General features: G+C 40.1%; 1 protein-coding gene across 4 annotated transcripts in view; it reads right to left on the bottom strand.

Moving 5' to 3' along the window:
• SLC38A4 (solute carrier family 38 member 4) overlaps positions 1-25,614 on the bottom strand; it is a 192,375-nt gene that overhangs the window by 15,605 nt on the left and 151,156 nt on the right. For all 4 annotated transcript variants that reach the window (XM_073554237.1, XM_073554238.1, XM_073554236.1 and 1 more), the window contains 2 exons: positions 25,502-25,602; positions 18,202-18,326 (listed from right to left, as the gene is read on the bottom strand). In XM_073554237.1, the coding sequence (XP_073410338.1) occupies positions 18,202-18,326; positions 25,502-25,602 (226 nt within the window). The remainder of the gene's footprint in view (positions 1-18,201; positions 18,327-25,501; positions 25,603-25,614) is intronic.

The raw sequence follows: 25,614 nt of genomic DNA, 5'->3' as shown, positions 1-25,614 counted from the left end.
CAGGGATAGAGGGAGTCGGCTGTCATAAATTCAGTCAGAAACCCCAGATCTCCAATGGTCCTCCTCATTATCAGGTGGCAAACCTCTGTTAATGAGATCAGCTGCATTACCTCCAGTAATAACCAGAGGTAGGCCAGAAAGCGAATTCACAACAGTACCCCCTTTGAGGAGGGGTCACCGAACCGTCATCCACGCCACCAGGCCGATCAGGATGGGCCCGGTGAAAAGCACAAACCAATCTATCGGCATGAATGTCAGAAGCAGAGACCAAAAAATTATCCTCCTGGCCATAACCCTTCCATTTGACCAAGTACTGGAGTCTCCGTCTAGCCAAACAAGAATCCAATATTTTCTTTACCTCATATTCCACATTGCCTTTAACCAATATAGGGTCAGGAGGCACCACCATAAGAACTACTGGCTCCACAAACGTTTGGCTGATTCAAGATAAATCAAATTCTTGTGGTCGGTGAGGACCACAACTTGATGTCTAGCTCCCTCCAACCAATGTCTCCACTCTTCAAATGCCCATTTCATGGCCAACAATTCCCGATTCCCCATGTCATAGTTACATGCTGATGGGGAGAATTTTCGAGAAAAGAAGGCACAGGGATTCATTTGGATCCTTTTGGGACAAAACGGCTCCTGCACCAATCTCAGAAGCATCTACCTCCACGTGAAATGGGAGTGAGACATCAGGTTGCCACAGAACCGGAGCAGAAGTGAATCTCCGCTTAAGCTCCTGAAATGCCGAGACTGCCTCTGGAGACCAATTCACCACAGCAGCGCCTTTTTTGGTCAGATCAGTCTGTGGTTTGACAATACCAGAAAAATTACTTATAAATTTACAATAGAAATTAGCAAAACCCCAAAACTTCTGGAGAGCCTTCAAAGAAGTGGGCTGAACCCAATCATAAATGGCCTGTACCTTGGCCGGGTCCATTTCAATAGCCGACGGGGACAAAATGAATCCCAAAAATGAAATCCTCTGTACACCAAAGAGGCACTTCGATCCCTTAACATACAGGGAATTTTCCCTCAAAATCCGGAACACAGTTCGGAAATGTTCCACATGAGAATCCCAATCACTGGAAAAGATCAAAATATCATCCAGATAAATGATTAAAAACTTATCCACAAAGTCCCGGAAAATATCGTTCATAAAAGATTGTTAGACAGAAGGGGCATTAGTAAGCCTAAAAGGCATCACCAGGTACTCAAAATGTCCCTCCGGAGTATTAAAGCCGTCTTCCATTCATCACCGTGCTTGATGCGAATAAGATTATACGCCCCCCTGAGGTCAAGCTTGGTAAACCAGCAGGCACTTTTAACTCTGGGAAATAAATCAGAAATTAGAGGTAACGGGTACTGATCTTTAACATTGATTTTGTTAAGGGAACGATAGTCAATGCAAGGCCTTAATGAACCATCTTTCTTGGCCACAAAAAAACAGCACCTAAAGGTGAAGAGGATGATCTAATATGACCCTTCTCCAATGACTGTTTGATATAAGGTCGCATAGCATCATGTTCGGGTACCGATAAGTTGAAAAGCTGACCCTTGGGAAATTTACACCCGGGCATTAACTCAATTGCACAGTCATAACTCCTATGAGAAGGCAAAGACGCAGACTTACTCTCACTAAATACATCAGAAAAATCAGCCAAATAATCAGGAATATCATGAGGCTGGGGAGAGGTGGAGAAAACAGGAGTGTCACTAAGAACACACTGACAACCCCAACTCACCACAGACACAGATTTCCAATCCAAAACAGGATTATGAGTTTGCAACCAGGGAAAACCCAAAACAATAGTATCATGCAAATTGTGCAACACCAAAAATTTACAATTTTCTTGGTGGTCCGGGGCGACCCGCATTATCACCTGGGTCCAAAACTGGGGTTTATTCTCCGCCAAAGGAGTAGCATCAATACCCCTCAAAGGGATAGGAGTCTGCAGGGGTATCATGGGAAAACCACAACGTTTAGCAAAGTCTAAATCCATCAGATTCAAAGCTGCTCCGGAATCTACAAAAACCTTAGCGGAAAATGTAGACAAAGAGCAGATCAGAGTAATTGCCAAAAGGAACTTAGGCTGTACGTTTTTCTCGTTTAGGGCAGACAGAAATAGTATGAAAGGCGTGTCCACAGAAAAAACACAGCTTATTATGCCTTCTAAACTCCTGACATTGCGCCCTAGACAAAACCCTATCACATTGCATGGGTTCAGACGTTCGTTCAAAAGGCGGCAACGCTTCTCGTGTAGTTTTACATTCATGTAAACGCCGATCAATTTGAATGGCTAATGACATAGAATCGTCAAGACCAGAGGGAACAGGAAATCCCATAACATCTTTTACGGTTTCTGCCAAACCCTTCCGAAAGAGAGCTGCTAGGGCATCGTCATTCCATTTAGTAAGGACCGCCCACTTTTGGAATTTTTGATAGTATAACTCTGCAGAATCCTGACCCTGGTTCAATGCCAATAAGGTTTCTCAGCTTGATCAATAGCATTAGGTTCATCATACAACAAGCCCAAGGCTTGAAAAAATGCATCCACATTTTTCAGAATAGGATCTCCAGGTGTCAGAGAAAAAGCCCAATCCTGGGGATCGCCGCGCAGCCAGGAAATGACAATTTTAACCTCCTGCACAGAGCTCCTGATGAGTTAGGCATCAAGGCAAGAAATAGTTTACAATTATTCTTGAAAGTCAAAAATCAGGAGTAGGGATTTTTGGTTCAACAGCAGATGATTGAGCGAGATAGGCGGAAATTCCCCGCACTTCAGCAGCGAGCTGCGCAATACGATCAGACAATTGCTTAATCTCCATTAAAGAAAAAATCCTCCTACGGCCCCAGAGAAAAAGCGGAAAAAATATATTAAAAAAATTCTGACACTTTTTTTTTACAATTCTTTCCTTCCTTCGAGTACCCTCGAGTCTGTGGTTTAGGCTGGTGATTCTGTTATGATTGGGTCACCGAGGAGGAGAGCAAGACCAAGCTAAGCCACAAAAAACCAGAGAGGTTGGTAACTAAGCGGATTGCAGATCCCTGATCCTATCCACACAACTAGCAGTAGCCGTGGAGCGTACCTACGATGATCCTAGACGCCTCGGCACAGCCGGAGAGCTAACTAAGCCTAAAGCAAGAAAGGGGAAATCTAAACTGGCCCAGAGCAGACCCCAAAGGAATAGATAGCCCCCAAACATATATTGTCGGTGACACAAGATGAAAACACAAATGCAGGTAGGAAAATAGACAGAGCAAATGATGGGTCCTACACTAACTAGACAGGACAGTAAAGGAAAGACACTGTCTGAAATCACACAAAAAACCCTGCAAAAAATGTCCAACATGTCTGATAGAAAAATACTGAAGTCACATGACTTCGCCCACTATATCAGCACTCTGGTATATTCTGAAAGCAGAGCAGAAAGAGGCCAATCTAATAAGTGACAAAAACAAACTGGCACAAGCAGTAACATATGGATGGAGATTCAGCACAGCCCCAGCCGGAGCTGGCTGACCACACAAAACTGAAATAGACAAAACCAGATCAAATGTGAACAATAGCAAAAGAACACTTAGCTGAGCATGCAGGGACTGAGCTGGAAACTAAGACCTCAGGAGGCAGAAAAAAGATCACCAGCAGGGATAGAGGGAGTCGGCTGTCTTAAATCCAGTCAGAAACCCAGATCTCCAATTGTCCTCCTCATTATCAGGTGGCGATCCTCTGTTAATCAGATCAGCTCCATTACCTCCAGTAATAACCAGAGGTAGGCCAGAAAGCGAATTCACAACACCCAGTGATGCTAGATTTCTCTCACCATGTCAGTGTCTGCTGAGGTGTTGTTAAGTGGGAAAACTGATAGTCATAGCAACCAATCACAGCTCAGCTACTTTTAACCAGCTCTGGTGAAATGAGAGATGCTTAGTGATTGTTTGCAAGGAAAACTGTTGGTCATAGCAACCAATCAGAGCTCAGCTTCTTTTGAACAGCTCTGTTGAAATGAAAGATGCTTCGTGATTGGTTGGTGATACACACACACACATTCATTTTTATATATAGAGATAAATGTTAATTTTTTGTTCAAGAATAAATGCGTATTGCTGTTCATGGAAAAAATAAGACATCCCCTGAAAATAAGCCTTAACCCATCTTTTGGAGCAAAAAATAATGTAAGACCCTGTTTTATTTTCGTAGAAACAAGGTAGTCACAACTAATCATCAAGATTTCACTACTATTCTAAAAAACAACCTAGATAATATTTACCTACACAAACCATATGAAACAGTTTTCTAGAATTCACTTACGCAATCATTATGTAACTGGTGTAACAAGTGATCATGGGACATGTGGAGGAGACCTTGAGGTAGCAAAGTGCGAGTTCAGGGCTGAAGATAAATCAATAAATGTAGATATACAATATCTGTACACATTCATATACGGATACCAATAAACATGCAGAAATGTACACATACATATATAGTTATACACACAGATTGATGCATATAAAGTTGTGCTCAAAAGTTTACATACCCAGGCAAAATTTTTCCTTTCTTGGCCTTTTTTCAGAGGATATGAATGATAACGCCAAAACTTTTTCTCCACTCATGGTTAGTGGTTGGGTGAAACAACTTATTGTCAAACTACTGTATTTTCTCTTTTTAAATCATAATGACAACCCAAAACATCCAAATCACCCTGGTCAAAAGTTCGCATACCCCATTTCCTAATACCGTGTATTTTCCCCCCGAACATCAATGACAGCTTTAAGTCTTTTGTGGTAGTTGTGGATGAGGTTCTTTATTTTCTCAGATGGTAAAGCTGCCCACTCTTCTTGGCAAAAAGCCTCTAGTTCCTGTAAATTCCTGGGCTGTCTAGCATGAACTCCGTGCTTGAGATCTCCCCAGACTGGCTCAATGATATTGAGGTCAGGAGACTGAGATGGCCACTCCAGAACCTTCACTTTGTTATGCTGTAGCCAATGACAGATCGAATTGGCCTTGTGTTTTTCATCATGTTGGAACGTCCAAGTACGTTCTATGTGCAGCTTCCGGGCAGATTGCAAATTTGCTTCCAGTATTTGCTGATAACGTGCTGCATTCATCATTCCTTCAACTTTGACCAAGTTTCCTGTGCTTTTGTAGCTCACACATGCCCAAAACATGAGTGATCCACCTCCGTGCTTTACAATAGGAATGGTGTTCCTTTCATCATAGGCCTTGTTAACCTCTCTCCAAATGTAACGTTTATGGTTGTGGCCAAAAAGTTCATTTTTGGTCTCATCACTCCAAATTACCTTGTTTCAGTAGTTTTGAGGCTTGTCTCTTGTGTTTTATGTATTGTAGGCAAGATACTTTGTGGCATTTGCGCTGTAATGGCTTTCTTCTGGCGACTCGACCATGCAGCCCATTTTTCTTCAAGTGCCTCCTTAATGTGCATCTTGAAACAGCCACACCGCTAGTTTTCAGAGAGTCCAGTATTTCAGCTGTTATTTGTGAGTTTTTCTTTGCATCCCAAACAATTTTACTGGCAGTTGTGGACAAAATTTTTGTTGGTCTACCTGACCATGGTTTTATTTTTACCGAGCTCCTGATTTTCCATTAGTTAATCACAGTTTGAATGCTGCTGTCTGGCATTATCAATTCCTTGGATATCTTTTTGTATCCCTTTCCTGTTTTATGCAGTTCAACTACCTTTTCCATTAGATCCATTGACAATTCTTTTGCTTTCCCCATAATGCACAATCCAGAAACATCATTGGCTGGATGGAAGATGCAAGACTCTGTCTAGATCCCAGAAACTCACTCAGCTTTTATGCACACAGAATTATTACAAGCAAACAGGTCACAGGTGAGGATGTTACCTTTAGTAGCCATTCAAACCCATTTGTGTCAACTTCTGTGCATGTTATCAGGCCAAAATCACTAGGGTATTACTTTTGATGAGGGTCATTTGAATGTTTTGAGTTATCATTAGAAAAATATTTCGAATTGAGAGTCTTCAGTGATACCTTTTAATGGCTAACTGAAAAGATGGTAACTAATTGCAAGCTTTTGAGACTACTCAGGTTTGTTCATCAGGCATAGACTAATACAAAATCTAAGAATCACATATTTATGCACAACACAGCACAGAAACAAGTAATGCAATAGATATCACAAATGACATGAAGCAGAATTATCATTATGTGAGAGTGATAAACAGTTGTGGCCATAAATATTGGAACAGTTCATAAATAAGGAGTGAATGTTTTATAGTCCTCTGATTGGGGTCTGGTTCTGTGTTGTGATGCCCCCACAAAAGGTCTGAGGGGCAAATTCCTTAATTGATGTAAAAAGAAAAAAATCCATGTGACAATTTCATTCCTGCATTGAGAGTGTCAAAGGTCATCATGAGTTTATACTCCCAGACCCTTCTGTCTCTCTGAGATTTGAAATGACCTTTCAATGCAAGTAATTTCATGTCTATGGTGCTGTGATCAGGCATACAAAAGTGTTTGGCCAAAGGTAGATCCATTCTTTCTTCTCTTATTGTGTGGCGATGAAAATTCATACTTGTTTTCAGTTTTTGCCCAGTCTCCCCTACATACAGACCCCCAGTTGGACATTTAGCACAAATAATTAAGTACACCACATTAGATGTGATGCAGCTAAAAGTACCTGGGATCTTGTAGTTCTGATGTGAATTGGGGATCTTTATCTTGTCCATGGTCATTATGAATGGACAGGTTTTACATTTTTTCTGGTTGCAAGGAAAGGTTCCTGCAGCTGTTGGGGCGGACAGGGTGCTTCTGACAATGGTGCTTCTTAGATAAGGGGGCTGCATAAAACACAGTAATGGGGGGTCTGGAAAAATGGATTGTAATCGGGCATCTTTTTGTAGTAAAGGCTGTAATTTCTGTGCAGCTACCCTTAGAACCTCCAGATCTGGATTGTAGGTCACTACTAGAGACACCCGGTTATTTTCATCTTTAGCTTTGTAATGTAGCAGGTGATTCCTTGATAAGCTGGTGGCTCTTGTAATTTGGTTTTGAATTGTTCTTGGATGGTAGCCCTGGTTCAAAAATGTCTTTCTGAGGTTACCAAGCTGTTCATCTCTATCCATGGCGTTGGAACATAAACAATTGTATCTGATGGCTTGGCTGTAGACAATAGAGTTTTTTATGTGTTTTGGATGGAAACTGTCCCATTTGAGGTATGTTGGACGGTCGATTGGTTTCTGATACAGGGATGTCTCTATTTAATTGTTCTGTAGCTTAATGATGGTGTCCAAATAGTTAATTTCAGTGCTGGAGTAGCTGAGTGTTAAGTTGATGGTGAGATGAAATTGATTAAACTGTTCATGGGATGTCTTTAGCTGTGGCTCAGATTCCGTCCTCCTGATGATTAAAATATCTTCATTATAGCTGTAGTAGGCCAGAGGCCTGATGGGACATGAGGACAAAAAGTCACTTTCAAGCTTGGTCATGAAAAGATTTGCATACTGTGGAGCCATTTTACTTCCCATTGCTGTGCCAGTCACCTGTAGATATATCTTGTCAAATTCATTGTAATTGTGGGTGAGTATGAATTTTATAAGTTTCACCACAGATTCTGCATCAGTCCTTGTGTTTCCCATGAAGAATTTGCAGGCATTTAATCCATCATGGTGTGGGATATTGGAATACAAAGATTCCACATCCATGGTGGCCAGGTTGGTTCCTTCTGGTAGAGGACCTATTGCTGCTAGTTTATTTAATAGGTCAGTTGTCTCCTGAATGTGGCTGGGTGTATCCTTTATCAGTGGTTTAAGAATACCCTTTACCCATCCAGATACCTGCTCAGTAAGGGTGCCCATACATGAAATAATTGGTCTTCCTGGATTTCCTGATTTGTGGATTTTGGGAAACATGTATAATGTCCCTATTCTTGAACTCTGTGGTATCAGGTCATCGGCTCTTATGGATTCGTCAGGCAGACAAGATACCAACTTGTTCAGTTCCTTGTAATAGTTCCATGTAGGATCCGACTCCAATTTTTTGTAGTAGCGTGTGTCCATAAGTTGTCTGTTTGCTTCCTTCATGTAGTCTGACGTATACATCTGGACTATTGCACCTCCCTTGTCAGCAGGTTTAATGATGATTTCTTTGTTGGTTTTCAAAGACTGTATGGCCTTTCTCTCCTGGGCACTGATGTTGGATTATGATTTAAAAAGAGAAAACACAGTAGTTTGACAATAAATGGCTTCACCCAACCAATAATTACAAGTGGAGAAAAAGTTTTGGTGTTATCATTCACATTCTCTGAAAAAAGACCAAGAAAGCAAAAATTTTGCTGGGGTATGTAAAATTTAGAGCACAACTGTATGTATGTGACAGCTGACACCCCGTAGCAATGCCCACGATTGGTGCTAGCACTGATCGCGGGCATTTAACCCCTCTGATGTCGCTGTCAGCAGACATCAATGCGATCGCGTTGTCCTGAGGGTCTCCATGGCAGGCCTCACTGGCATGCCTGCTTCACTGCCTGTCAGATCGCTGATCTGACATTATATAGTGATGTCCCATACTGGGACAATGTAAAAAAGTTTAAAATATATATATATATATATATATATATATATATATATATACATATATATATATAGTGTAAAAATATTTTTTTCAAATTCCTAAATAAAGAAAAAAATATTTTTCCAATAAATGCATTTATTTATGGAAATAAAAAAAAACAATAAAAGTAGACATATTTGGTATCGCTGCTTCCGTAGCAACCCGCTCTATAAAACTATGCCACTATTTAACCCCTTCAGTGAACACCATAAAAAAATAAAAATGAGGCAAGAAAAAATGCTCATCAGACTGCCAAACAAAAAGTGCAATGAAACGCGATCAAAAAGACAGATGTAAATAAAAATGGTACTGCTGAAAACGTCATCTTGTCCTGCAAAAAACAAGCCACCATACAGCTCCATCAGCAAAAAAATAAAACAGTTATAGTTCTCAGAATAAAGCAATGCAAAAGTAATTATTTTAACTATAAAATAGTTTTTATTGTGTAAAAGCATCAAAACATAAAAAAAAATATAAATGAGGTATCGCTGTAATCGTACTGACTCAAAGAATAAAGCTGTCTTACCAATTTTACCAAAAGCGGAACGGTATAAAAAAATAAACAAAAGGCAATTCCTGAATTGCTGGTTTTTGTTCATTCTGTCCCCCGAAAATCAGAATAGAAAGCAATCAAAAAAGTCATGTGCCCGAAAATGGTACCAATAAAAACGTCAGCTCGTCCTGCAAAAAACAAGCTGCAACATGACCCTGTCTGCCAAAATATGAAAAAATGATAGCTCTCAAAATATGATGATTGAAAAAATAGTTTTCGCAATAAAAAGCATCTTTTAGTGTTTGACATCTGTCAAACATAAAAAGCCGATATAAATCTGGTATCAAAGCATTCGCACCGGCCCGAAGAATAAAGTCACTTAATCATTTATACCACATGAGGAATGGCGTAAAAAAGAAATAAAACTCTTCACATGCTGTTGATTTTTTTCATTCTACCTCCCAAAAATCTTAGTAAGGCTCGGTGCACATTTATCCTGCGCTCTGCACTGAGCGCTTACAGCGGGGTTTCTATGTAAATCTCTGAAATACAGTACAGACCAAAAGTTTGGACACACCTTCTCATTCAAAGAGTTTTCTTTATTTTCATGACTATGAAAATTGTAGATTCGCTCTGAAGGCATCAAAACTATGAATTAACACATGTGGAATTATATAATTAACAAAAAAGTGTGAAACAACTGAAAATATGTCTTATATTCTAGGTTCTTCAAAGTAGGCACCTTTTGCTTTGATTACTGCTTTGCACACTCTTGGCATTCTCTTGATGAGCTTCAAGAGGTAGTCACCGGAATTGGTTTTCACTTCACAGGTGTGCCCTGTCAGGTTTAATAAGTGGCATTTCTTGCCTTATAAATGGGGTTGGGACCATCAGTTGTGCTATGCAGAAGTCTGGTGGATACACAGCTGATAGTCCAACTGAATAGACTGTTAGAATTTGCATTATGGCAAGAAAAAAGCAGCTAAGTAAAGAAAAACGAGTGGCTATCATTACTTTAAGAAATGAAGTCAGTCAGTCCAAAAAATTGGGAAAACTTTGAAAGCGTCCCCAAGTGCAGTGGCAAAAACCATCAAGCGCTACAAAGAAACTGGCTCACATGAGGACCGCCCCAGGAAAGGAAGACCAAGAGTCACCTCTGCTGCGGAGGATAAGTTCATCCGAGTCACTAGCCTCAGAAATCGTAGGTTAACAGCAGCTCAGATTAGAGACCAGGTCAATGCCACACAGAGTTCTAGCAGCAGACACATCTCTACAACTGTTAAGAAGAAACTTTGTGCAGCAGGCCTTCATGGTAAAATAGCTGCTTGGAAACCACTGCTATGGACAGGCAACAAGCAGAAGAGACTTGTTTGGGCTAAAGAACACAAGGAATGGACATAAGACCAGTGGAAATCTGTGCTTTTGTCTGATGAGTCTAAATTTGAGATCTTTGGTTCCTACCACCGTGTCTTTGTGCGATACAGAAAAGGTGAATGGATGGACTCTACATGCCTGGTTCCCACCGTAAAGCATGGAGGAGGCTGTGTGATGGTGTGGGGGTGCTTTGCTGGTGACACATTTGGGGATTTATTCAAAATTGAAGGCATACTGAACCAGCATGGCTACCACAGAATCTTACAGCAGCATGCTATTCCATCCAGTTTGCATTTAGTTGGACCATCATTTATTTTTCAACAGGGCAATGACCTCAAACACAACTCCAGGCTGTGTAAGGGCTATTTGACCATGAAAGAGAGTGATGGGGTACTACGCCAGATGACCTGGTCTCCACAGTCTCCTGACCTGAACCCAATCGAGATGGTTTGGGGTGAGCTGGACTGCAGAGTGAAGGGCCAACAAGGGCCAACAAGTGCTAATCATCTCTGGGAACTCCTTCAAGACTGTTGGAAGACCATTTCCGGCGACTACCTCTTGAAGCTCATCAAGAGAATGCCAAGAGTGTGCAGAGCAATAATCAAAGCAAAAGGTGGCTACTTTGAAGAACCTAAAATATAAGACATATTTTCAGTTGTTTTACACTTTTTTGTTAATTATATAATTCCACATGTGTTAATTCATAGTTTTGATGCCTTCAGAGTGAATCTACAATTTTCATAGTCATGAAAATAAAGAAAACTCTTTGAATGAGAAGGTGTGTCCAAACTTTTGGTCTGTACTGTACGTGATTCAGACAGAATGTGATTTTTTTATTTCCACGGATCTACATTATAAACTTCTATGAGGCACTTGTCGGTTCAAGGTGCTCAATACACATCTAGATAAGTTCCCTAAGGGGTCTAGTTTCCAAAATGGTGTCACTTGTGGGGGGTCTCCACTGTTTAGGCACATCAGGGGGTCTCCAAACGCGGCATGGCAACTGCTAAGTATTACAGCATATTTTACATTCAAAAAGTCAAATGGTGCTCCTTCCCTTCCAAGGCCTGCCATGCACCCAAACAGTTGTTTTCCTCCACTTATTGGGTATCTGCGCACTCAAGATAAATTGCACAACAAATTGTATGGAGCAATTTCTCTTGTTTCCCTTATGAAAATGCAAAAGTTGGAGCTAGAAAAGATTTATCTGGGAAAAATGTGATTTTTTTTCACGGCTTAACGTTACAAAACTTCTTTGAGGTACCTGGGGGTTCAAGGTGCTCAATACACATCTAGACAAGTTCCCTAAGGCAGGGTTCCCCAACTCCAGTCCTCAAGGCCCACCAACAGGTCATGATTTCAGGATTTCCTTAGTATTTCCCATTTGATAATTGCATCACCTGTACAATACAAGGGAAATCCAGAAAACATGACCTGTTGGTGGGCCTTGAGGACTGGAGTTGGGGAACCCTGCCCTAAGGGGTCTAGTTTCCATTATGGTATCACTTGTAGGGGGTTTCCACTGTTTAGGCACATCAGGGACTCTCCAAACGCGACATGGCGACTGTTAATTATGCCAGCAAATTTTACATTCAAAAAATGAAATGGTTGCTCCTTCCCTTCCGAGCCCTGCTGTGAGTCCAAACAGTAGATTTCCCCCACATATGGGGTATAGGCAAGCTCAAGAGAAATTGCACAACAAATCATATGGTCCATTTTCTCCTGTTACCCTTGCGAAAGTAAAAAAATTAGGTCTAAATGAAAATTTTTGTGAAAGAAAAGTAAATGTTTATTTTTTCTTCCACATTTCAAAAATTCCTGTGAAGCACGTGTGGTGTTAATAAACTTCTTGAATGTGTTTTTGAGTACCTCGTGGGGTTCAGTTTATAGAATGGTGTCATTTTTGGGTATTTTCTGACATATAGGCCCCTCAAAGTCACTTCAAGTGTGAGATTGTCCCTAAAAAAATGGTTTTGCAAATTTTGTTGTAAAAATGAGAAATCGCTTTTTAACCCTTATAACTTCCTAACTAAAAAAAATTATGCTTCCAAAATTGTCACTGTGTACAGACAGAGGCAGCATTTTATTCATTTACCAATCTACCCAGTTCATGGTTATATAAATTTGTTAGGATAATGTCACATTTGCATGTAGCTGAAAAGTGGGGCTCGGGAGTTGGTTACTAGTGGGCCATTGGCACCCCAGTTCAACACTGCAAACAACAAACAAACAGTATGATACATATATTGAGGAGAAATATACGGCACTCCTGGTATGTGGATAGGTGCCCAAGTAGGGTTCCAATATATAATATAGTAGACAAAATTTGGCACTTGGAAGGTTGCGGTGAAGTGATAACTTGTTTAATAGGCAATCTTTATGTTAATGTTTCGGTCCTATGTTTGGACCTTCATCGGACCTGACTGCCTACATGCGTTTTTGCTCCTTCATCTGGTGATTGGTATCAGGAAATGGAGTGTTCATAGGATTTCTGGATTACAAAAATCATTTAGTGCAAATGGGTCTTATAGAGTACTTATCACCATTCTGGGTCTGCCCTTTTTATTTAACAAAACAGTGGACAGCCTTAGGTTGGGGATTTTTTTAAATAACATCTAATAAAAAACCTATTTAGAAGTATCCTTTTGTAGAAAAGTCGAGTGTAGGATTCTGACCTGCAGGGCGGTGTCAAACAACCCTCTTCTGCTCTTTCCACTAATCTAGCACTGCTGCCAGTGCCTACTTTCTTCAGCTGTAACTGAACAGTAAAATCATTACAGCGCTTACCATTTAGCAACAGTTTAACAAACTACAGGGCAGTATTGGATTAGTAGAATGAGTGAGATATAAATCTTTCCTTGCATAGACCTTAATTTCTTGGTACTGTGGAGTAAGGACCAGTTGTACCATTCACAGGAGTGCTGACTGATCTGGTCTCTCTGATAGAGCAGTTACAATTGATGTATTTAAAGATATTTAACTTAAAATAAGAAAAACTTGCACCATTATGTATTGACAGCTCACTGTATATAATATTTCCCCTACTACTAGCAGGTCCCAAGGTAAGTTCTTGTTGACAGTTTTCCGGTCCAGGAAATTCTCTGTATTGTTAATATTCTCCCTCTGTCAGAAGACAACACTTGTGGGTTCCCATGACCTTGACCATTATTTTATGCTCTCAGCAAAAAAAAAAAAATGCTGGAAATCCTTATACTATGTATCTTGGTAAAGTACAGAAATTTGATATTTATTTAATAATGTTATACTGTGATTGATATAGCTGAAAGCAAAGGTATAGTAAACCATAGCACTGTTAGTGCATACCGTTATTATCTCTCCCTAGACTGTGGCAACATCCTTATCTATGACCTTACACCTCGCAGTATTGCACCTCTCCAATCAATCTTTAACTCATCTGTCAGAATAACACCCCCTCTCTTTACTCTTCTGCTTCTCCACTTGGCATTCTCTTTACCGGCTACTCATTACCCTGAGAATTCAGTTTAAACTGCTAACAATGACTTACAAGACTTTCCATACCCTGTCCCCTGCATACAGCTCCAAGATACTCTGCAGCCACCTCCCAACACATAATTTCAGTTCCCCATAAGACCTCAATCTTTCATCTCCTCCTGTCTATTCCTCACACAATTGTCTCCAAGAACTCCACCATGCATACTCTGTACCATGAAACTCGTTACATCAATCAATCAGACTCTCCTCATTTTTTGAAAACCGTCATATGCTAAGGCCTACAACCGGCAACAACAGTGCCGCAACCACATTACCAAAGCAGCAGTTTCTACCTCCACCTGCTGTCTTCTTCCCCTCCCCTGCAGATTGTGAGCCCTCGTGGGCTCAGTCTTCCTGTCTACCAGTCATTTGTACAGTGCCTTATAACTAAGCAATCTATAAATTAATAATAATGATAATAATAATAGTAATAATAATAATAATAATAATAATAATAATGCATTCGCATTCAGGATCACCACATTACTTGAGCACCAATCAAAAGGATGAAGTGACAAAGGAGTACAAAGTACAAAGGATATCCCAAACAGAGGAGCTCCATAACAAAAAAAAAATTACACCTCACCCCTGAGTGCCATCAGAATCTTGACCCGAAATACATATGTACTGTATATTGTGAAATCTGTGACAGGACCATCCAAAAATCCAAATTCAAATAAGAGGCCAATATTCACAGAAGAATACTTGGAAATCCATATCTTACTGCATTCCAAGCTAGGTATTCATGAGGAGGTGACATATGACCTTGGTGAGCGGAGATTGATAACTACAGGGTCTGAGGTTTGGAAAAAAGATTCTCATTTTCTGCCAGAGGCAGAATAAGCAAGTGAGATTGCCTAAAACTGAATATCAAAATGTATATTTGAGCTCTATTTGGGGAATTTGTGGCTTACGGTTCTCCTCTTTATCCTATGTTTTAGTCTATATAAGTAATAGAAGCTCTATTAATTAGTATTTCTGTAGCCACAATCCCCCACCTTGGAATTTGCACACATAAATCTATTTTGTGAACTGCCTTTGAGGTATTTTACATTCTTTAGCCGTTTCTGACAAGATTGATCCCGAATGACAGGTAAAACATGTTCTCTTGCATTTATTACAGTCTGAATGACAGGTCACTTTAAAGGCTTCGGTTAGCATTATGCATTTGACTCCAACAAATTCTTAACGATAATTAATAAATGACATAATATATTAACATTTGTCTTAAATTTGTGACACACAGCTCTGCAACTAAGACGTTACAGTAGCGCCTCTGAGAAAACATTTTTAACATTTTGTGAGAAGAAGATTATATTTAGAGCACATGGAATGTAATACTGCCATAAGAAGCCAACAGCTGCCCTAATTATTCGCAACCAAGTGTCCAGTGAAGGCTATTGCTAAGAATATTCACTTTCGTTCTCCAGCTTTTACCACACGAAAGCTGAACTATGGACAGGGCAATAGAGGGCACCATAGATAAGGGTGCTTATACTAGAGATTTCCTAATTACATGCTATACCTGATCGCTTACATTTAGATTTTTATTCTTTTAAAATGGCAATGTTCATGTCAAATGTCACTTTAAAGAAGGTTTAATCTTTCCAGATCATGTTCTACTTTAGCATATAATTTTATTTTATGCATTTTAGCTTTTCTCCTTCCCAACAATGTCAGGACATTTCTCCTACAATTGTGTTATATTATTTTATTACTTTAAACAGTATGTACACGTAATTAAGTCGATAATTCTGAGAAGCTGCCATCTAATACATCATTATATACCATAGCCCACCTATGTCTTGAACATAAAAGGACCCCCTAAGTGTCCCCATACATGAATATGTCAATTAATACAATTACTTTCTGTTGAATTACCAGCATTTGGAGAATAATCTGTGAAAATTTATGACACTTAATGCTCAAGGCTGCAGGTACCAGTCAATCAATCAACTACATGTCTTCCCATAGATTCAGAAAGCTAAATCCGTGTCCCACCAGTAATTTATTATTTATTTTATCCATTTATATAGCACCATTAATTCCACAGCGCCTTACAGACATTATCAGCACTGTCCCCATTGGGGCTCACAATCTAGACTCCCTATTACTATGTCTTTGGAGTGTGGGAGTAAACTGAAGGAAACCCACACAAACATGGGGAGAACATACAAACTCCTTGCAGATGTTGTCCTTGGTGAACCCAGAACCCCAGAACTGCAAAGCAACACTGCGAACCACTGAGCCATAACATTGACTCTTGGGGGTCACTTTCAGCTACATGCAGATATCAGATTACCCTAATTCACAAATTTCCCCTCTGATTTTATATAATAACTAGCTGAAGAGCCCAGCACTGCCTGGGCATAGTAACTAACTGTGGTTAGTTATAACAAATTATAATTATCCTCCATCCCATAGTCCCGTGCCCATATACCCATCATACATATCCACCATCCCATAGGCCCGTGCCCATATACCCATCATACATATCCTCCATCCCATAGTCCCATGCCCATATACTCATCATATATATTGTCCATCCCATAGTCCCATGCCCATATGCCCATCATAAATATTCGCCATCCCATAGTCGAGTGCCCATATACCCATCACACATCCTTCATCTCATAGTCCCAAGCCCATATACCTATCATACATATCCTCCATCCCATAGTCCCGTGCCCATATACCCATCATACATATCCGCCATCCCATAGTTCCGTGCCCATATACCCGTCATACATATCCTCCATCCCATAGTCCAGTGCCCATATACCCATCACACATCCTCCATCCCATAGTCCCGTGCCCATATACCCGTCATACATATTCTCCATCCCATAGTCCCGTGCCCATATACCTGTCATACATATCCTCCATCCCATAGTCCAGTGCCCATATACCCGTCATACATATCCTCCATCACATAGTCCCGTGCCCATATACCCGTCATACATATCTACCATCCCATAGGCCCGTGCCCATATACCCGTCATACATATCCTCCATCCCACAGTCCAGTGCCCATATACCCATCACACATCCTCCATCCCATAGTCAACCTTTATGACATCATAATGAGCGGCGGGGCTTGATGACATCAGCGTCACCATGGCAACAATTTTGACATAATGAGGGGCGGGGCTTGATACGCACACACTGTTTCCCCATTATGTAGATAGCGGCATTATGACATCATAATGAGGGGTGGGGCTTGACGCGCACACACTTTTCCCCCATTATGTAGCCAGGGGCAAAATTGTTTGGTGAATTGGAATGCACGGGGTTAAAATTTCACCTCACAACATAGCTTAGGACGCTCTCAGGGTCCAGACGTGTGACTGTGCCAAATTTTGTGGTTGTAGCTGCGACGGTGCGGATGCCTATCCCGGACATACACACACACACATACATACACACATACATACACACTTTGAGCTTTATATATTAGATATGCTAAGTAGTTTGGTAAGTAGTTTGTTGAATTAAAGAAGTTTTCCACTACTTTTACATTGATGACCTATCCTTAGAATAAGTCATCAATGTCTGATCAGTCGGAACCGACAACTGACACCCCAGCCGATAAGCTGTTATCAGTTTTGGCGGCAGACAGCTGGAAGTGCTTCCTTGTAGAACTGTTCTGTCTTCAGAGAGTGGCTGCCGCATGGTACTGCACTCCCACCTCCTGTTCAAATCAATAGGAAGTGGATGCGTAATACCTTATGGCAGCCACTATCAGAAGATGACCAGCTCCTCAAGTGTGTACTTCCAGCTGGTGGCAGCCTCTGTTGACACCGATGACAGCTGATCAGCCGGGTTTCGGACCCTGACTGATCAGACATTGATTACCTAGCCCAAAGATAGGTCAACAATTTAAAAGTAGTATACATCCTCTTTAATGAATGAATGAATAATGAGTTGCTGCTTTTTTCTGTACATAAAGAATCAACTACTGCTCATGGTGGGGAGTAAGTGGCTCCCTCCTGGACAGGGTCCTACCGGGGAATTCACCTGTTCCCCTGTGGGCCAGTCTGAGCCTGCATGCAAAGTGATATGCATTGTCAGGTTCTGCAGCTCAATTTGTTAAAATGTATGCTACTCAAGGTCAAAACTGGTGGCACCTATAGGTACAAACCTGATATACCCCTCCATATATTTACAAAGCATAACATAATATAAACCTTAAAAAAAACTTTATGTGTGAATAAATACTTACAGGAAATAACACAATTGGCACTGTCAAGGTTACAGCCACAAGTACAGCCACGCGAACACAAAGAAGAAGGGTGTCAAATTTATACACTTTTGTGTAAGTGTGAAGCAATTCATCTTGAACTTCACCTGCAAGATTTTATGGAAACACAAAAAAAGGTTAGGAAATAACTATACTAACAGAGTAACATAGTTAACAAGGCCGAAAAAAAATATTTGTTCATCCAGTTCAGCCTATATTCCGTCAGAATAAATCCCCAGATTTATATACTTCTAAAGAACCTAATAACTGTAAGATACAATATTGTTATGCTCCAGGAAGACATCCAGGCCTCTCTTGAGCCCCGCGACTGAGTTTGCCATCACCGCCTCCTCAGGCAAGGAGTTCCAGATTCTCACTGCCCTAACAGTAAAGAATCCTCATCTATGTTGGTGGAAAAACCTTGTCTCCTCCAGACTCAGAGAATGCCTCCTTGTGACCGTCACCTTCCTTGGTATAAACAGATCCTCGGAGAGATATTTGCATTTTCCCCTTATATACTTATACATGGTTATTAGATCGCCCCTCAGTCGTTTTTTCTAGACTAAATAATCCAAATTTTGCTAATCTCTCTGGGTATTGTAGCTAGCCCATACCCTTTATTAATTTTGTTGCCCTCCTTGTTATCCTTCCGGTGCACCGGTGCCCAAAACTGTGCACAGTACTCCATGCGTCGTCTAAACAGGGATTTGTACAGAGGCAGTATAATGTTCTCATCATGTGTATCCAGACCTCTTTGAATGCACCCCATGTTCCTGTTTGCCTTGGCAGCTGCTGACTGGCACTGGCTGCTCCAGGTAAGTTTATCATTAACTAGGATCCGCAAGTCCTTCTCCATGTCAGATATATCCAATGGTTTTCCGTTCAGTGTGTAATGGTCATATGGATTCCTTTTTCCCATGTGTATAACCTTACATTTATCAATGTTAAACCGCATCTGCCACCTTTCAGCCCAAGTTTCCACCTTATCCAGATCCATCTGTAGCAGAATACTATCATCTCTTGTATTGACTGCTTTACATAGTTTTGTATCATCTGCAAATATCGATATTTTACTGTGTAAACCTTTTAGTGTTTTTTTTTCCACTATGGAAGCTGATTTATAACATTTAGTGTATCTTAATCCTTGTCTGTTTTTAGGAGCGGAATCTCAGATAAAAAATATACATATTTTTTCTGAGTTATTGGCTAAAAGCAAACACTCTTTGCAATGGCCGTGTTATTGTGTCTTTTAGCGTGTGGTTACATAAGTTTGAAGCCAAAGTGAGCAATTGTTTGAGAAAGTTTACAAACTTTGGTATCTCTATCATTAACGATATACATTATGAAATCGGTGGTTCTCCCTATGTTACATACATCGCTCTGAGGCATAATCTCTAATAACTACAGCTACAATGTGCACTCCTTCCATTAATTATAGGCAGGAAAATATTGGCGGTCTGTCTGGATTCCAGCACAGCAGAGTACAAAAGTGTTTTGAGGTGATGACTCATGAGGACCTATACAAAAATGTAAAATGAAGGATATAGAGTCAGGGATGTATTGTGTGAGGGATGGGGAGCATATTGGTCGTTGCCCTGGGTGCCAAGTTTTATGTAGGTAGAAAACGTCAGACTCCCCTGCACCAACTGTCAAATGATCCAGTGCACATAGCAGCACCGGCATTGGCATATCACACTTATTTCGGCTAGAGCTAGGGTTAAGAATAAATCTAGGGTTGGAATACGACTAGTGCTAGCTTTAGGGCTAGGGTCATAAAACAGTGTATAACTTTTTTTTTCTTTATGTCAGATTTCAGTAAAAAAAGCATAAAAAACTAGATGGTCCAAGGGAAACTATTAATACATCAGTATCACATGTGGTTGAGAACTAAGGGGTCCAATACTGGACAGGTGGTACAGACTCAGAAAGTGCTAACTGTCCACAATTAAGGGGGCACAAGTGACTTGTCCTACCCTGGTGCTGTGGTGCCGGGAACTCACACAGCATCACCATGTAGAGCTGCTATACTGAAGAATAGCTGCTATATTGAGCAATGATATGTTGAAATTTCTGTGTCCTGAAGTGACCAGCTGCAGCTACACTGAACTAATAGTGGAGTGGAAAGTGATCCATTCCTCTGCCAGGTACTGGAAGAGCTCTATTACCTATTAAACTAGGCCTGGACACTTTGACTCTGCAATATTACATTCCTGTTTAATAATTAATAACGCTGCAGGCTTATTGTACAAAATATACCAATTTTTCTGTTACAGAAAATGATCAATGGTCAAATGCAGGGTACATGTATGTAACATTTATTCCACAGATTGTTTAATTGGAAAGTGCTCCCTCTAAATTGGAAAGTGCTGCGGAATATGTTGGTGCTATATTAATAGTGATTATTTTTATTAAATGGTTCATAAATGGATTTTAAATATTAGCTTTGTCCGAGTTTTGTATTTTATCTACGGCTTGTCTTGCCGTTTCTTTTCTTTGTATGAAAAAGTCTGCAAATTGCCTCTTGAGAGAGGTAAAGTATTAGAAATCTAGCACCATCTTTTGGAAGTAAGAATCCTAACAGTCAATATCAACCCTTTATTGAGCCTTGTAATGTGACTTAGGGTAAAAGGCAAACCAGAATCTCAATTTTTAGACATAGTTTTTCGGGGTGCTGCCCCATGTTAGACTTTGCACTGACAAGGGACAATACCAGCGAAACATTGTATCACTGTACCCGGTGGTGCAGGAGACTAGTTCAACCCCTGCAAGTGACGTCATTAATCTCGGCCGGGTATAGTGACACAGTTCTGCTTATTATTGTTCATCTAACAGACAACAGAGCGCACAAAGCAGAGACAGCACACGGGGCACATCGCACAGGGAGATGGCACACAGGGGCACAGCAGGGACAGACACCAGCTCTGAAATTAGTGTCCGTCACTGATGCCGCTTCATTTCAGGAAGGGGGCAGGGAGAGTGGCATCTGCACTCTGCTCTGATGACTCTTCGTTTGAGTATTCCAGCATGCACTGAGATACTCAAATGGATTGTCATCACACAGGAAGTAGAGAACAAAAATACACTAGCTGTTAGACAGTGCAATTAGGGAACGGTAGGGAATTTTTAAAGCGAGAATATTAGAAAATAGTTTAGATTATAGCATCAAATAGATAGGGAGTTAGGAGCAAAATGACTTTGCCTTTGGATCACACCTTTAAGTCTCTCACCTAGCCAAATCAGATCTCAGACTTTGCACCAATGAGCAGCAATACCCCGAAACACTGTGTCTGCATATTGAGATTCTGGTTTGGCTTTTATCGTAAGTCATATGACAAAGGTCGATATTGACTTTTTAGGAAAGCTACTTTCAATAGGTGGTGCTAGCGTTCTAGTCCTCTTCCTTTCTGAAGATGCAATCTGCATATTTAATTTTGAAGAGGAGCATGCATTGTGTAGAAGTCTCCTCACTCTGACATGCCAGGCCTAGCCTGTCACTCTCCACAAGGAAAAATATTAGGCTGGAGTCACACACATCATAGAAAAATATGGACCGTATTGTATGGCAGTAATACGCATAAATGGTCCCTAAATAGTGCTCCGTATGTCATCCCTTGTCAGGGTGTGGCTGCGTATTTTTCTCATGTAAGCATCCGTATGTAATCCGTATGGCATCCGTATAGCGTTTTTTTCTCGCAGGCTTGCAAAACGGACATATAGTGGCGCCCAATGGCAGGTTTTCAAATCCAAACGAAAGAATAGATATAGACACATAGAATGCATATATATATATATACTGTATATATATATACACATGTCATTAAGACACATATATATATTTATATTTCCTAGAGTTCTACATAGCAGAATAGCCGCAAAATCAATTGCCGGCTTTTGTACAATCATTCCCCAACCCGACATGAAATGACACATGGTTTCCATACAGTAAACCATTTCATTTCATGTTTTTTTATATGTCTTTCGCTAGTAGTGAGATGAGGGTTTGTGTGTAAAATTTGTGAGGTGTAAGTGTTAATTTAAGGGGTTAATTCATTGTTAAAAAATGCATGGACTCCCGCGTTAATTTGTCAACCAGAGAGGTAAAGCAGGTGAGTGAGGGCAGATTTTAATAGCCCTGAGAGGGACAATTGTTTTTGCCCCCCCCGGGTACAAAAATCTGCCCCCAGACACCACAGAAATGGCGCATCTATAAGATGTGCCAATTCTGGCACTTATCCTCTCTATTCCCATTGCCCTGTAGTGGTGGCAAATGGGTTAATATAACAAAGGTTTAATGTCACCATTCGATTGTAAGGTGACATTAAGCTGATTAATAATGGAGAGGTGTCAATAAGACACGGATCCATTATTAACCCTATACTCTGAAAGGGTTAAAAACCACACACAGACATTAATTAAAAAGTCTTTTAATGAAATAAATACACCAAGTTTTTGACAAATTTGTATTACTCTGGTAATCCAAAAAAAACCATGACCTGCAAAAAAAAAACATAAAAAAGCAACTATATCCTTACCTCTCCGCTGCTCAGTCATGTCCCACGCTGCAATCTTTCACAAGGGATTAAATAGTTTACATTGAGGACCAGTGCTAATGCGACCAGCCTCACTGTAAACTGCTTCAGAATTAATTGATTCAGTTCTGTGCAGCCTCTTTGGGATTACCAGAGTAATAAAAATTTGTCAAAAACTTGGTGTATTTATTTCATTAAAAGACTTTTTAATTAATGTCTGTGTGTGGTTTTTAACCCTTTCAGAGTATAGGGTTAATAATGGCTCGGTGTCTTATTGACACATCTCCATTATTAATCGGCTTAATGTCACCTTACAATCAAATGGTGACATTAACCCTTTGCTATATTAACCCATTAGCCACCGCTACAGGGCAATGGGAATAGAGAGGATAAGTGCCAGCACTGGCACATCTTATAGATGCACCATTTCTGGGGTGTCTGGGGGCAGATTTTTGTAGCCGGGGGGCCAAAAACAATGGTCCCTCTCATGGCTATTAAAATCTGCCCTCACTCACCTGCTTTACCTCTCTGGTTGACAAATCACAGCGGGAGCCCACGCATTTTTTAACAACGAATTAACCCCTTAAATTAACACCTACACCTCCCAAATTTTACACACAAACCTTCATCTCATTACTAGTGAAAGACATATAAAAAAAACATGAAATGAAATGGTTTACTGTATGTAGACCATGTGTCTTTTCATGTTGGGTTGGGGAATGATTTTACAGAAGCCGGCAATTGAATTAGCGGCTATTCTGCTATGAAGAACTCTGCAAAATATATATATATATATATATATATATATGTGTGTGTGTGTGTCTCAATGACATGTGTGTGTATATATATATATATATATATATATATGTATTCTATGTGTATATACTGTATCTATTCTTTTGTTTCTTTATTAAACCTGTCAGTGTGAGTTTACTGTATAGCTCACTGAATTGCCGGCTTTTTTAAAAGACACCGGGTGCGTATTTCTCGCAAGTCACACATGTGGTCCATGTGTAATGCGTATTTTTAGCGCACCCATAGACTTGCAATGGCGTACTACGGCCATAGTACGCTAACAATCGCGTAAAATATACGCAAGAAAAATACGGCTGATGGGAGCTGCCCCATAGAGAATCATTGGTCCGTGTGCAATACGTTTTTTAACGTCTCTCACTCGTCCGTTTTCCTCTCTAGTGTGATGCCGGCTTTACTCCTTAGATCCTATGAAAATATCTGAAATATCTTTTGCTAGTTTCTCACGTGATAATTAGATGAGCAATAAGCTGTATATCAAAAAGGTATATTTTAGTATAAACATTAAAACGTAGATGATCTATGATGATCAGTAAAATAAGATGATTTCAGAACTACCCATTATTATATCCCTATCTATAGACATAAAAAGCTAAGCAAAATAAACTGTAGCAGACTAATGTAAACTTTTTTTCTTAAGTTTAACCTGATTCTACTCATGTGGCGCACCCAAGTGGTGCCAATGTGCATAGCTGCTAGTGTTCTAGTTGCTCTAGGAGGAAGAGGGCACCAGAATCTATAGATAAGCATTGACACAACATGGTGCATGATACAGAGAAATTGGAAGTATTGTCAGCATTTGTATATGGCTAATATATAAAGTAAATTGTGCACTGGTAAATGTTCCATTCTAGCATTTGGGATAAAATAAATATAATCTGGCCCAAATGGAATTTCTACTCATCTGTTTTGGCACAGATATGCCCAAAACAGTGTTAATCTATCTATCTATCTATCTATCTATCTATCTATCTATCTATCTATCTATCTATCTATCTATCTATCTATCTATCTATTTATTGTGACATAGTCACTGGTAAAGTACTGGAGAGGAGATATGTGTCACAAACTCTTAATGGTGTCAGTGATGTGAAACTCAGAGTATTTTCCTCCAGCACACTAATTGCCATGAAGGGTTAAGCTAATTTTCATAATTTGCTGGCTTTTAAGAGGACATCCATAGAGTGAGTGGGAGGATGTTTACCTTATCTCCACCTCAGGGTTTGATCTGGGGCTTAAATAGCTGGACTCCAGAGGCAGTCGTTCAGTAAGGCTGGAGACAGGATTTCCTATGGTTTGTGTCCTTAGGAGGAAAGACTGAACCTGTGTAGTTCTAGAGTGGGCAGCTCCCCACACATGTATGGTCTGTGTACCGCCATATGAGTTGAACTACCACACCATCCATCTATCTATCTATCTATCTATCTATCTATCTATCTATCCCATATCTATCTGTCTGTCTGTCTGTCTATCTAGGCAGTTTGAACAGTGATTATTTTTTTTACAATTAACTCAGTAGCAAATTCAAGTTTTTCCATCTGCTCTTCTAGTGTCACCAATAAAAAAACAACATGACAGGTATTGTCATTTTAACAGCAAAAGGAGTAATATTCACGGTACTAATCCACTGCCACTCGGGTGCTTACAACTTCCTTGCTCTTCATCAGTCTCTGTTCACGCACGACTTGTAATCTGCAGCCAGTCACTAGCTATAGAGGTGACATGTCGACATCACTGCTGCTGTCAGTGGCTGACTGCAATTGTCACATGTTGTGGGTAAAGAAGGCACAAGAAAAGCATTTGTACAGTTTAACTTATTTTGTTATAATATACTACTTACTGGAAACAGATTGCAAATAAATTATAGGATTAGAAAAACTCTTACATATAATGTTTGATTACTGAATGTAATTAAGGAACATGTTAGTTTTTCTACTTACCATAAAATGTAAGATAACCAAAAAGGGCAGCGAAGAGATACATTGCTAGCATTGCAGCTATTGACAAATTGGAAACATTCTGCATTTTCCTTCGGGAACGGCTATAAGGAGGT

Source organism: Dendrobates tinctorius, unplaced genomic scaffold (genome assembly GCF_039654945.1).
Source record: "Dendrobates tinctorius isolate UK_male_01 unplaced genomic scaffold, ASM3965494v1 ptg000209l, whole genome shotgun sequence".
In the NCBI taxonomy this organism is placed as follows: domain Eukaryota; kingdom Metazoa; phylum Chordata; class Amphibia; order Anura; family Dendrobatidae; genus Dendrobates; species Dendrobates tinctorius.
Note: the sequence above shows the minus strand (reverse complement) of the source record. Positions and strands in the feature narration are given on the sequence as shown.